At 62.4% G+C, this 11,198-nt stretch overlaps 1 protein-coding gene across 4 annotated transcripts; it reads left to right on the top strand.

The window, feature by feature from the left end:
• The first annotated feature begins 440 nt into the window (after nt 1–440).
• Nucleotides 441–11,058, top strand: EPN3 (epsin 3). 4 transcript variants are annotated; one of them, XM_027880674.1, is made up of 10 exons: nt 441–532; nt 4,505–5,160; nt 5,532–5,650; nt 7,198–7,278; nt 7,564–7,671; nt 7,780–7,864; nt 8,093–8,404; nt 9,287–9,388; nt 9,751–9,972; nt 10,100–11,058. In XM_027880674.1, the coding sequence occupies exons 2-10, from the start codon at nt 4,590–4,592 to the stop codon at nt 10,417–10,419; spliced, it is 1,920 nt and encodes a 639-aa protein (XP_027736475.1). In that variant the 5' UTR covers nt 441–532; nt 4,505–4,589; the 3' UTR covers nt 10,420–11,058. The 4 variants fall into 4 exon arrangements, with proteins under 4 accessions (XP_027736475.1, XP_027736477.1, XP_027736476.1 ...); XM_027880673.1 differs by lacking the exon at nt 441–532 and adding an exon at nt 1,666–1,900; XM_027880676.1 differs by lacking the exons at nt 441–532; nt 9,287–9,388 and adding an exon at nt 1,663–1,900.
• The last annotated feature ends 140 nt before the right edge of the window (nt 11,059–11,198 follow it).

The following is an 11,198-nucleotide window of genomic DNA, read 5'->3' as shown; positions in this document are numbered from 1 at the left end:
AAGCAGCGTGCAGGAAGGGATGTGTGGGCCAACAACTGTGATACTCTGCTGTCTGCTGTCTGGCTGCTGCAGCTTTCTCTGAGCCAGCTGCTTTCTTCTTTTTTTTTTTTTTTTATTTCCTTTTGCATTGATTTGTGGAAGTTACACGACTGGAACTGCAGTGGAATTAGAGCTGCCTTCCACAGAACAGCTTTAGAAATATGTCCCCTCATTACAGGCCTGTTGTGAGACTTGGGCTCTGTCATCAGTGCAGGGACCCTCAGGGCTGTCAGCCCTGTGCTCTGAAGGACTGTGTAAGGCCGAGCCCTTGCAACCAGGCAAGGAGAGTATTCCTTCTCCTCTCCCAGACGTGGGCAGTATTTGTATTAGTGTTAATAATTTGTGTTGTGTTTGCTAAATAACCAAGGTGAGGTGAGCGACCTTCCTGGCCTTGGGAGTTGCATACCAAACCCATCACGTGAGTGGGGGCCTGAAGACATCACCAGAGAGCCCGGAAAGAGGGGGAGTTCTAGGAAAATGCTGCAAGCAGAAGGTGACAGTGCATTTCTCAATGGCTGAGGGGGTCTGGGTGAGCAGTCAGGCTGTGCTGAGGGCAGGCAGTGCCTTGCTGGGTCCCACTTCCCACGGCAGGATTGTGGGCCCCAGCAAAGAAACCCCACGTTTGTACAGCTCTGAAAACAGCTCGTAGGGTGTTTTCTGCACAGAGAGGTTCACTTTGCTTGTAAAAAAATCAGTGTCTGAAGAAGAGCAAGCTGTCTGCCTCACCATCTGACACAGTGAATCAGGAGTGTTGGGAATGGAGGAAGAGGAAAGCCTGGATCTTGGGCTGCCACAGAGACTGCTTCCCACTGCCCGAGCTGGGATGTTCTCGGGGATGATCTGGGAATGGTTTGGATGCTGGATGTGCTCTTCTCCCAGGCTGCAGCTGGAAGAGGCACTAGATGTTTATTCAGCCAGAGCTTGTTGGGAACTGTCAGGTTGCTCAGATCTGCAAAGCCCTGGAGGCATGTGGCTTCCCTCTGGGACCCAAGGCAGGACCTTGGGGCAAGACAGATCTCAGCTGTGCTCTGTGTGGCGGGAGCACCAGCAGGAAGGCATGATCCCCCTCCCAAATGTCTCAGCACCCCCAAGATGCTTTCCATCATGGAAAATGTCAGTGATATTAAATAGATTATATATATCCATAATACTTGAAGGGCTGTCAGTGATTAAAATGGAAGGCAGAGGCCGGGAGAGAGAGGGGGTGGCATTGAAATGATCGAGAGACATGACTTATTTTGTCATGTCATCTGATGCCTCCCTCTCTCCCCCCAGCCAGGCTCTGGGAGCTGCTCAGAGCAGGGGAAGAATCTGCTCCAAATTTAGATCCTAGCAAAAAAAAAAAAAAAAAAAGAATAATAATTTAAATAACCCAAATTGCTAGCGTGGCCTTGGGTAGCAGAGAGGGAGCTGCGTGGTGGGGAGGGTCGGCATCCCTCGCAGCTGCTTCTGCGCCCGTGGACGTGGATTTCTGTCTAAAAATAATGGGGGGAGGAGGGAAAAAAAAAAAATACAGGCGAGCAAGGCAGCAGCAGCGAGCAGCGCCTGGCTGGCTGCCAGCGAGGGGCAGTGACTGAGCATTTACAGCATCCCCGCCTCCCGCATGCGGCGGGGCAGGGGCTCGGCGCCGCATCCCCCGCGGCCGGTACCGCACCGCGCTGCGCCGCACCGCACCGGGGGGGCCGGGGGGGGTCTCTGAGCGCCTCGGCCGCTGCCCGGGCGGCCCCGAAGGGGTTAATCCGGGACCTGCCGCCGGGACCTGCCCAGCCAGCCCGGCAACTCGGCGGCGCGCAGCAGGAGCGGGCGGCTGCGGCCGCCTCCACCCGCGCTCCCCGGCGGCACCGGCGGCGGCACCGCGCAGGTAAGCGGGGCCGTGCGCCCCGGCAGCCGAGATGATGCGGGGGGAGGGAAAGGAGGAGGAGGAGGAGGAGGAAGGTTCTGGACGTCGGAGCATCGCGGGCTGCGGGGGATGACGGGCCCCGGTGGGCAGCTCGGTGCTGTGACGCCTCCCGGGCCGGGGTCGGGGCCCCGCGGCGGCTGCGGGAGGGGGAGCGGGATCCGGGCGGGTGCAGGAGCCGGCAGCGCGGCCGAGGGCTCTGCGGGAGCCGTTCCCCGCCGCTCCCTCCTCCATGGCGGGCGCTGCTTCTCCCAGCCCTGCACCTGATCAGGGATGGAGCTGTAATCCCCTCTCCGGGCCGCCACTTCTGTCGCCAGACCCCTCTGCCCCCGCTGCAGTCCCCCCATCCCTCCAGCTCTCCCTCCACGCCGTTCCTCTTCGCCCCCCGCGCCGCCCCCGCGTCGCCCCCGCAGTCCCCCGCGCCGGGCCGCGGGCGATGGGGACCTGGCCCCGCAGCCGTGTGTCCTTCTCCCACCTGGCCGCCTCTTGCTCAAGGTCACTGCAGTAATTCCATATGAGCTACCGGGTGCTGCCGCCTTATCTCCCGCACAGCTTCTGTTTCACTCCCTTTATATTCCGGGGGGGGCTGCGGGGGGATATTGTGTTTGATAAACCCGCAGCTCTTAACCCCGCTGGCAGCTCCAGCCCTGATTACGTTCCTCTCATCCCTGCCCTAGCCCATGCTTCCCGTCTCTTCCCATTCAGACATCCCAGGCCATCTCATGGTGGGCAGAGTCCAGCTGGGATCAGGTCTCTGGCCTGGATAAGCAGTGTCGGGAGCCTGTCGTGCTGGACCTCGGGCTTGTCCTGCCAGGAGACCTGTTGGCGGCAGGAGGAACCATCCTGCCTTCTCCTCCTTGGAGCACTGGTGTTTGCTGGTGCTTTCTGGGCTGGTGGCACCTTTGGAAAACGTGACTTTATCTCCACCTGGGTGTTGGTGGAAAGCAGAGCACGCAGCCAAGTCCTGGAGGACTTTGGTGCTTTGCTGCCCTTGTCCTGAAGGTGTTTCTGTGCCAGGCGGGCAGCAGCCCAACCGTCTGTGCCATGGGCTCTCCCGGCGGGATCCAAAGGCCGCGCCGACGGGCTGCATTGCGAAAGGGAATCGATGCAGGGAAGCGTCTCCAGAGAAACTTTGCCCGCCCGCGAGCGCGGCGGTGCCAGGCTCCTCTCTGACTCACGGGAGATGTTGCTGGCGGAGCCGTGGGGCGCCTGGCCGCTGGCCCACGGGAGCAGGAGATGCTGGACTGGTCGCACGGGTTGTATGGGAGCGTGGTGGGTGCCGTTTGTGGCTCCTGGGCACGTCAGCACGGCCCCAGCCCAGCTCCGGCAGGACAGAGTGATGTCCAGAGCCAGTGGAGGGCTGGACATGGTGTGACAGGTCCAGGGAGGTACCGGCACCTGAGGTGGGTGGCGGCGTGGACACCGGTAATCGCTGCCTGCAGACACTGCTGTGTGGGGGAGATACTCCTCTGCCTGCAGGCGTTATCTTGGATGGGGGAAGAATTGCCAGTGAGTTTTGTCGCAGCCGCAGTGGGGCTCTGGGAGCAGCCTGGCTCCCGGGCCCTGCGGTGCGGCCCTGCCGAGGGAAAGGCAGCTCCAGGCAGCCTCTGCCTCTGCTTTGGCTTGGCCCTCAGACAAAAGGAGGGTAAACAATGTCTTCCCACCGTGCAGGGAGGAGGTGAAGATTTAGGAACAGCATGGAGCAGGGGACAGGATTGTGATGGGCTCACATAAAGACAGGTCCAGACTGCCCCATGTCACTGCATCCGTGTCAGTGCAGGGCATCCCAAGGACGGGCATTGCCCGTGGGGAGGTACCAGGGCAGCTCCTGGCCACACCAGCACCTGCAGCCTCAGCCCTGTGTTGGGGGGAGATTCAGACAGCTCAGGGTTTTGGGGAGAGGGGCATTGCATTATCCATCCTGCTCGCTGATCTGGCACTGGCTCTTAGCACCCTGCCTCTTGCTGGAGCAAAATTATCAAATTTGCTGGGAAAACCCATCTGATCAGCTGCCAGCTGAGTGAGTCGCGACAGGCTCTGACTCACAGCGGGGTTTTGTGTTTGCACGACGCATCCTCGGCAGCACTGAGAGCCTTGGGGTGATGACTGGGACAAGCAGGGCTGTGTGCACCTGCAGGTAGTGCATGTGGGGGCACAGGGGAGCCCCTGGCTGGCGCAAGGGCTGGGAGGGTTCTGAAACCAGCTTTGCTGGGATGGTGGGGCTGAGGCAGCTGGGATCTGGAGGAGGGAGCTGCCATTTTCAAACGGTTACTTTTAGAAGCAGAAGTGCAGGGTAAATTCTTCTCCAAATGTTGCTGAATCTGGAGTCAAACCCTGTGCTGGCTCTGCAGTGCTGGGCATCCCTTGCTATGAGGTGTTTTTTCTTGGGACCACTGTGTGTGTCTTTAGGTTAGTGAGCGGTGGCAGCCCCCCAGGGTGCACCTGATGCCCCGAGGATGGGCGCATCCACATCAAGAAGTGTCCCTGTTGCTGACTGAGGGCTCTGGGAATGGGTCTCGGTGGCTGGGGCAACGCTGAGGTCTCTGTGTCACTGTTCCCCCGCTGCAGGCGCCGGTGAGGCTGTGGCCGTGATCACTCATTCCTTCTGCACCGTTGCTGCCTGCCGCTGGCAGGTTTCCGGCACCACACAGCCATGACGACCTCGGCGCTGCGCCGGCAGGTGAAGAACATCGTGCACAACTACTCGGAGGCAGAGATCAAGGTGCGGGAGGCCACCTCCAACGACCCCTGGGGACCCCCCAGCTCCCTGATGTCGGAGATCGCCGACCTCACCTTCAACACGGTGGCTTTCGCCGAGGTCATGGGCATGATCTGGCGGCGTCTGAACGACAGCGGCAAGAACTGGCGTCACGTCTACAAAGCCCTCACCCTCCTGGACTACCTCATCAAAACCGGCTCCGAGAAGGTGACCCACCAGTGCCGGGAGAACCTCTACACCATCCAGACGCTGAAGGACTTCCAGTACGTGGACCGCGACGGCAAGGACCAGGGCATCAACATCCGGGAGAAGGTGAAGCAGGTGATGGCGCTGCTGAAGGACGAGGAGCGGCTGAAGCAGGAGCGGGCGCACGCGCTGCAGACCAAGGAGCGCATGGCCCTGGAGGGCATGGGCAGTGGCAGCCACCAGGTCACCTACGGCCGCCGTGCGTCACCCTACGGCGAGGACTACGGCCGGGCACGGGGCTCGCCCTCCTCCTTCAACTGTGAGTGCTGCTGGTGGCTCACCCAGGCTCACTCAGTGGGGGCAGGTGTTGCGGTTGGTTTGCACCTGCTTGGTGCCTATTGCTCTCCTCCACCTCTCAGGGTGGTGGTGGTGGTGGTGGTGGTGAAGCCCATCTCCATCCTGCACTGTGGAGCAGAGATTTGGCTCTGTGGTGAACCCCAGAAGCAGTGGCAGCTGGTGGTGCCTCCAGCCTTAAACCCACGGCTTGTTCCTGGTCAGGAGCTTTAACGTGGGGCTATGTCCCCTGGGGAGGCCAGGCATTGGGATGTGGGCTGGGAGGAGAGGCTGGTGATGTGCTCCCCAAAATACCCCAGTCCTGACACCACCCCCTTTTCCTCTTTTATCCCCCAGCATCATCCTCATCTCCACGGTTTGCCTCTGACCTGGAGCAAGCGCGGCCCCAGACGACAGGCGAGGAGGAGTTGCAGCTGCAGCTGGCCCTGGCCATGAGTCGGGAGGAGGCAGAGAAGGTAGGGTGGCCCTGCCTGTCCTGGGGCACGAGGCATCTCCCTGCACCTTGCCTTATATATGGGCACAGTGGCTCAGTTCCCTGGGAGGAGGGAGGATTTTGGGGGCTGCCTGAGGCTGGTGCATGCACCTGCAACTGCACCAGGCTGCTGGCGTTGTGCCTGGCATCCAAAATCGCCAGCAGGCAGATGGAGGCATGGGCTGCCCCTGCTCCCTGTCCTCATACCAGAGAGGACAGCACCAGGCAGGGATCTGTCCAGACCCCAGGGTGAACTTGGGGACTCTTCTGGATTTGCCACAACCGCCCTCCACCTGGCTGCCCTCTTTCACTGAGGGTTTTTACTCTAAGCTCCCCAATTTCTCTTGCCTTCCCATGGAGGTTTTAGGGGGCAAAGCCTTGCCCTGCAGTTTGTGTGGTGGATGTGGGGCCAGCAGCACCCCCCCTAAGCTGGGAGCTTGGTCCCACTGTCTGGTCCTTTCAAACTGGGATAGAAAGAGCACTGGGAAACAGCCCCAGGAGGAGCCCAGCAGGTGTGCAGACAACAGGTGAGCTGCTGTCCCTGGTGTGAAACCACCCCAGGCTGTCCCCTCTCTTATCTGGTGGCCACAGCCCCTTTTCCACCAGGAACAGAATTATTTGCACACCGGCCGGGATTGTCACCGGCTGGTACGGCCCACATGGAGCCAGTGGATATGGCTGGCACACAAAATCAGAGGGACATGGGACCAAGGGACATCCCCTGGAGTGGGCACCCAGCAGCACGAGCTCAGTCTTGCTGGGCAGGGGACATGCTCTGGAGACGGCGCTTGGTGCTGCCCGTCTTCCCTGCCTAATGGAGGCTCTTTTGGAGACGTGTATCCCTATTTTTGTCCTGGAATTGGAGTATTTATAGCTTTCTCACGCTGCTGCGATGAGCACTGTAGCAATACACTCTGGGAAGCGTTGCCTGTTGGAGACCATCTGGGCTGCGCACGCGTGTGCACACGTGTACAGGTGTACACAACCTCACTCCCAGTGGAGTCCCCATTCCCAGCCCCAGTGGGTTCCACATTGCTGAATAAGTGTCACAGGGTGGTGAAGGGGCAGGGACAGCCTCTCCCCAAAGTCTGCCTCACGTCTGGGTGGGGGGCTGCAGAATTCCCAAACTGAAGCCAGCCAGTGTCACAAACTCTTCTCCCCAGCAGGCTGCTGGGGCAAGGGGGTGCCTAATTCATCCCCTCTCCTCCACTGACTTCATCAGGGTCCCTGAAAACCTCCCAGGGGAGATACTGGCTGCCTAATTTAGGGTCATCCCAGCCTCAGTGCAGAGGCAGGTGATGGGGTCAGGGAAAGAGCTGGTCAGGGGCCACAAGGAACCTGAGCAGGAGCTGGTTAGGCAGCATAGGGCTGCTGGGCTGGGGGTCCACAGGCAAGGCTGGCTGGATGGGCACAGATGTTGCACAGACGGGCAAGGGGCCGCAGGAGAGGCGGTGACAAGGACAGGGACCTCCGAGCAGTCCTGCGAGCTGAGGGCAAGCTGAAATGTCACCCGATTTCCTCTGTTGGCAGAAGCCACTTCCAATTTCCAGTACAGACGAAGAAAGACAATTGCAGCTCGCGCTCGCGCTGAGCAAAGAGGAGCACGAGAAGGTACCTGTGTCCTGCAGTCCTGGCGCTCCGCTCTCCTTGCACTTGGGCTTCTCTCTGGGGCGCCGGAGCCCAAAACACCACCTTGCTCCGGTGCCCGCTTTGCTTTCCCTGCTCTGGGCTGTCTGCTGAGTGCTCTCCTGGTGGGCTCAGCCCTGAGGGAGCTGTCTGCTCGGATGCTGGGACTTTTCGGGGATGCGGTGGCAGCTCCTGTGCTGGTCTGTCTTCTGGAGAAGGTGCTGGCTGCGGGGTTGTTGAGCTCACAGACCCCATCCCTTCTCCCCGCAGGAGGTGAGGACTTGGCAAGGCGAGAACTCCCTGCAGCAGAGAGCCACGGAGGAGACTGCCCAGGGCAGGGAGGAAGAGCAAGAAGAAGATAAGATGAAGAAAAGCCAGGTACAGCAGTGGGGACTGGATGGCCACACAGCCAACCATTGGCTCTGGGGTGATCCCACAGATCTGCCTCAGGCTTCCCTCACCTCTTTATTCCCTTTCTGTTTGCAGTCCTCTATCCTGGAGCTGGCAGATATATTCGGACCGGCGCCAGCACCCTCCAGCCACACGTCTGCTGACCCGTGGGATATGCCAGGTGAGGGCAACTTGCAGACTGCCAAAATTTGGGACAGTGTCAGAAACTGTTGCCTCTGTTCCTCCCCAGTCCCCAGTAGCTCAGCAGAAAGGACATCTGGGTTCTCCTCTGTTGTACACACGGGTGTTACTGCTGGAAGTCATGGCCATTGGGGCACATCCCTGCCACTAACCCTCCCTCTGTGCCCTGCACTGTTCCCCTGTCCCACAGCTTCCCTTTTTCTTGCAGATATGAAACCCAAAGCGGAGCCGGTGGCCTCTGCCTGGGCCGGTGCAGCAGATCCCTGGGTGCCAGTCCCGGACACCAGTGGGGAGCCCCTCTCCCAGGCGAGCGCCTCAGCCCAGCAAACCTCTGCTGGGCCCTGGGATTTTCCCCCAAGCACCACTGCAGGCTCCGACCCTTGGGGGAAGGCGCCCGTGTCTTCTGGCTTCCCTCCCGCGGACCCTTGGGGGACGGCATCACCCCCAGCCCCTCAGGGCTCCGGTTCCACTCCAGCTCCTGACCCTTGGGCTGCTGTGCCCGAGCAACCTCCGAACGCTGGTAAGAGGCTTGATGGACCTTTTGGCTTTGCTGGGGATTCTGGACAGCCCTGAGCACCGCTACCCTCCTGCGAGTGGGCACCTCGGCGTTCTGCCCCCATCCTCCTGCAGCCAGCTCCCCAAACACCCCCTGCCCGCTCTCCTGCCCCGCAGCAGGACCTCTGCTCACCCCTCAGCATCCTGAAGACTTCAAGGAACTTTTAGGCTCTATCTCTGCACAGAATAGGCTGTTTTAATTAACACGGCAGTTAACGGAGCACTCCCGTGGGAGCGGATGGCAGCCACCACACCACTCCAGCAGCAGGTTGATGGTGTGTCCCGTCGGTGATACCTGTTTGCTCACCCCAAACCACCCCTGCACACCACGCCAGGACCAGACGGGACGGTTGCTGGTCGCAGGTGCCACGATGCAGATGGGGAGGCAACTGTGGGAGCAGCCTGTGTTTTGGAGCTCAGTGCCACTCTCAGTTCCTCCTTGGTGCTTCCTCCAGCCCCGTGCAGGTCCTGCGTGTCCTGCCCCCAGTTTTGGTCGCCAGTGAGGGGCACAGAACCCGTTCTGAGGGCCAGTGCTGGTTGCTAAAGCATTTCTGCAGACCTGTCCCCTGCCCCTGTCCCTGCTGGGGCTGGGGAAGGGACCAGCCTGCTGCGGGGGGATGGCTGTGAGCAGTGGGGGTGTCTGGTTCTGCAATGACCCCATGGTCTGTCTCATCTGAGCCTTCCCCAGTGCACATTCCTGACCCCCAACCCCACTCCGGCCCCCCACTGCACCCCCTCTTCTCTGTCTCCTTGCAGGCAGCCACCCCTGCCCCTCTCCTGCCCACACATCTCCTGCCTCCCACCTCCCCGCTTGCTCCCCTCCTTGAGTGTCCCCTCTTCCCCCCAGCTCCAGGGGGGAACGCTTTCGACCCGTTCGCAAAGCCGCCCGAGCCGCCGGAGCAGGAGCCCTCGCAGCCACCCTCCTCGGCCAAGTCCAGCAGCCCCGTGGGTAAGAGCCGGGAGCGGGCGAGTGGGGACGGTGACCTGTCCCTGCCCGTGGCAGGGAGGCAGCTCCAGGGCTGGCCAGGGCTGCGTGTGGCTGCTTGCTGGCGCGGCCAAAGCTTGTCCCCATCTGCAAACTTGCCGTGGGCTTGGGCTCTCCTGTAGGCGAGAGAGCAGCTCTGGTCCCTGTTTTGTATCCACGTCCCCAGCCCTGCCAGCTCCCGTGGTGGCTTCAGGGGGCACTTTGGGCAGGCCATGCTGCAGGCTCAGCCCACCGCACTGAGCTGTGACCTGCGGTGACAGGGGACGCCGTCACCCTTGGTGTCTCCCAGTGGCTCACGTGGCTCATCTCCCCTCCCTCCATCCCAGAGCCGGACCCCTTTGGCGACCTGTTCCCCAGCACCAGGCAGGATGGGGCGAAGAGCTTCGACCTCACCAACCTGGCTGACTCCCTGCCCGAATCCGGCAAGGAGCGGAAGGACTGTAAAACCCCCGAGGCTTTCCTCGGCCCCGCCGCCTCCTCCCTGGTCAACCTGGACTCCCTGGTCGCACCTACACCGGCTTCCAAGACCCGCAACCCCTTCCTCTCCGGTAGGTGCTGAGGGCTGCTGGCCAGGGGCTCCCCTGGGCTGCACAGGGGGTGCTTTAGGGAGGAAGAGGAGGAGAAGTGCTGGGGATGACCTGGCCGCCCTGACGTGTCCCATCCTATCCTTGCCAGGTCTGAGCACGCCGTCCCCGACCAACCCCTTCAGCCTGTCCGAGCAGCCCAAGCCGACGCTGAACCAGATGCGGACCAGCTCGCCGGTGCCCGGGCTGCCCGCCGGCCACCCCGCCAACTCCATGACCTACAGCGCGTCCCTGCCGATGCCCCTCAGCAGCGTCCCCGCCGCCACCGCCGCCCTCTCCGCCTCCGCCAGTGCCTTCCCGCAGGCTGGCACCTTCCCCGAACTCCCCGGCGCCTTGCCGCAGCCTCTACTGCCGCTGAGCGGCCCCCCGGCCCCGCCGTCCGCGCCCGGGGGGCTCAACCCCTTCCTCTGAACACTCTGGACGTGTGGACTCTCGCCCCTTCCCTGGCTGTTACAGCCCCCACCCCCATCTTTCCTCCCGCCGAGACTTGGGGGGCAGCGGTTCGCTAAAGCTGCACCGGAGTGTGCCCCCCACCCAGCCCCGTGCCCGTGCCCGCTGTGGGGGGCAGCCAGCATGAGACCCCCGTGCTTGACGGGCAGCAGGAGATCCCTTTCCCCTGCGAGGGCCAGTGCGGGGGACCGCGGTGGGGCTGGCTGGGGGGCAGCCAGCATGAGCCCCGGTGCTTGACGGGCAGGAAGGGACCCCGTTCCCCTGCGAGGGGGCCACGCTCGAGCCCCCGTGAAGAGCCGTGGTGTGGGGGCTCTGCTGCAGCGGGGCCGGGCGGGCGTACGGGGGTCCGGCTGCTGGATGTGGACCCCCGGCGTGGGGGGTTCTTTGTGGGGAGGTGGGGCAGCGCGAGGCTGGGGGTAGGGAGCTGGGGGGTCCTCCCACCCCGCGTGGTTCGCGCTCCCTTGGCTGCTGCCCCTCGCCCCCGTTCCCGTCGCTCCCCGCCCGCTGCTGGGCGCCGCTCCGGGTCCGGGGAACGCCGGGGCTTGGGCGTGGCGGCGGCGGCTGCGGGTGCCCGTGCGACAATAAACTGCGCTGAGAGACTCGGTGTGCGGCTGCGGGACGGGGCTGGGGCCAGGATCGGGATCGGGATCGGGATCGGGATCAGGGCCGGGCGGGGGAGGCAGTTAAGGGGCGGGGCCGAGCCTCAGGGGCGGGGCCGAGGGCACAACGAGGCCCGTGAT

The sequence above is a fragment of the Empidonax traillii genome, unplaced genomic scaffold (assembly GCF_003031625.1).
Source record: "Empidonax traillii isolate 1590-97213 ecotype Southwest subspecies unplaced genomic scaffold, ASM303162v1 scaffold73:size1297144, whole genome shotgun sequence".
Classification (NCBI taxonomy): domain Eukaryota; kingdom Metazoa; phylum Chordata; class Aves; order Passeriformes; family Tyrannidae; genus Empidonax; species Empidonax traillii.
This window is presented reverse-complemented; position numbering and strand designations above follow the sequence as displayed.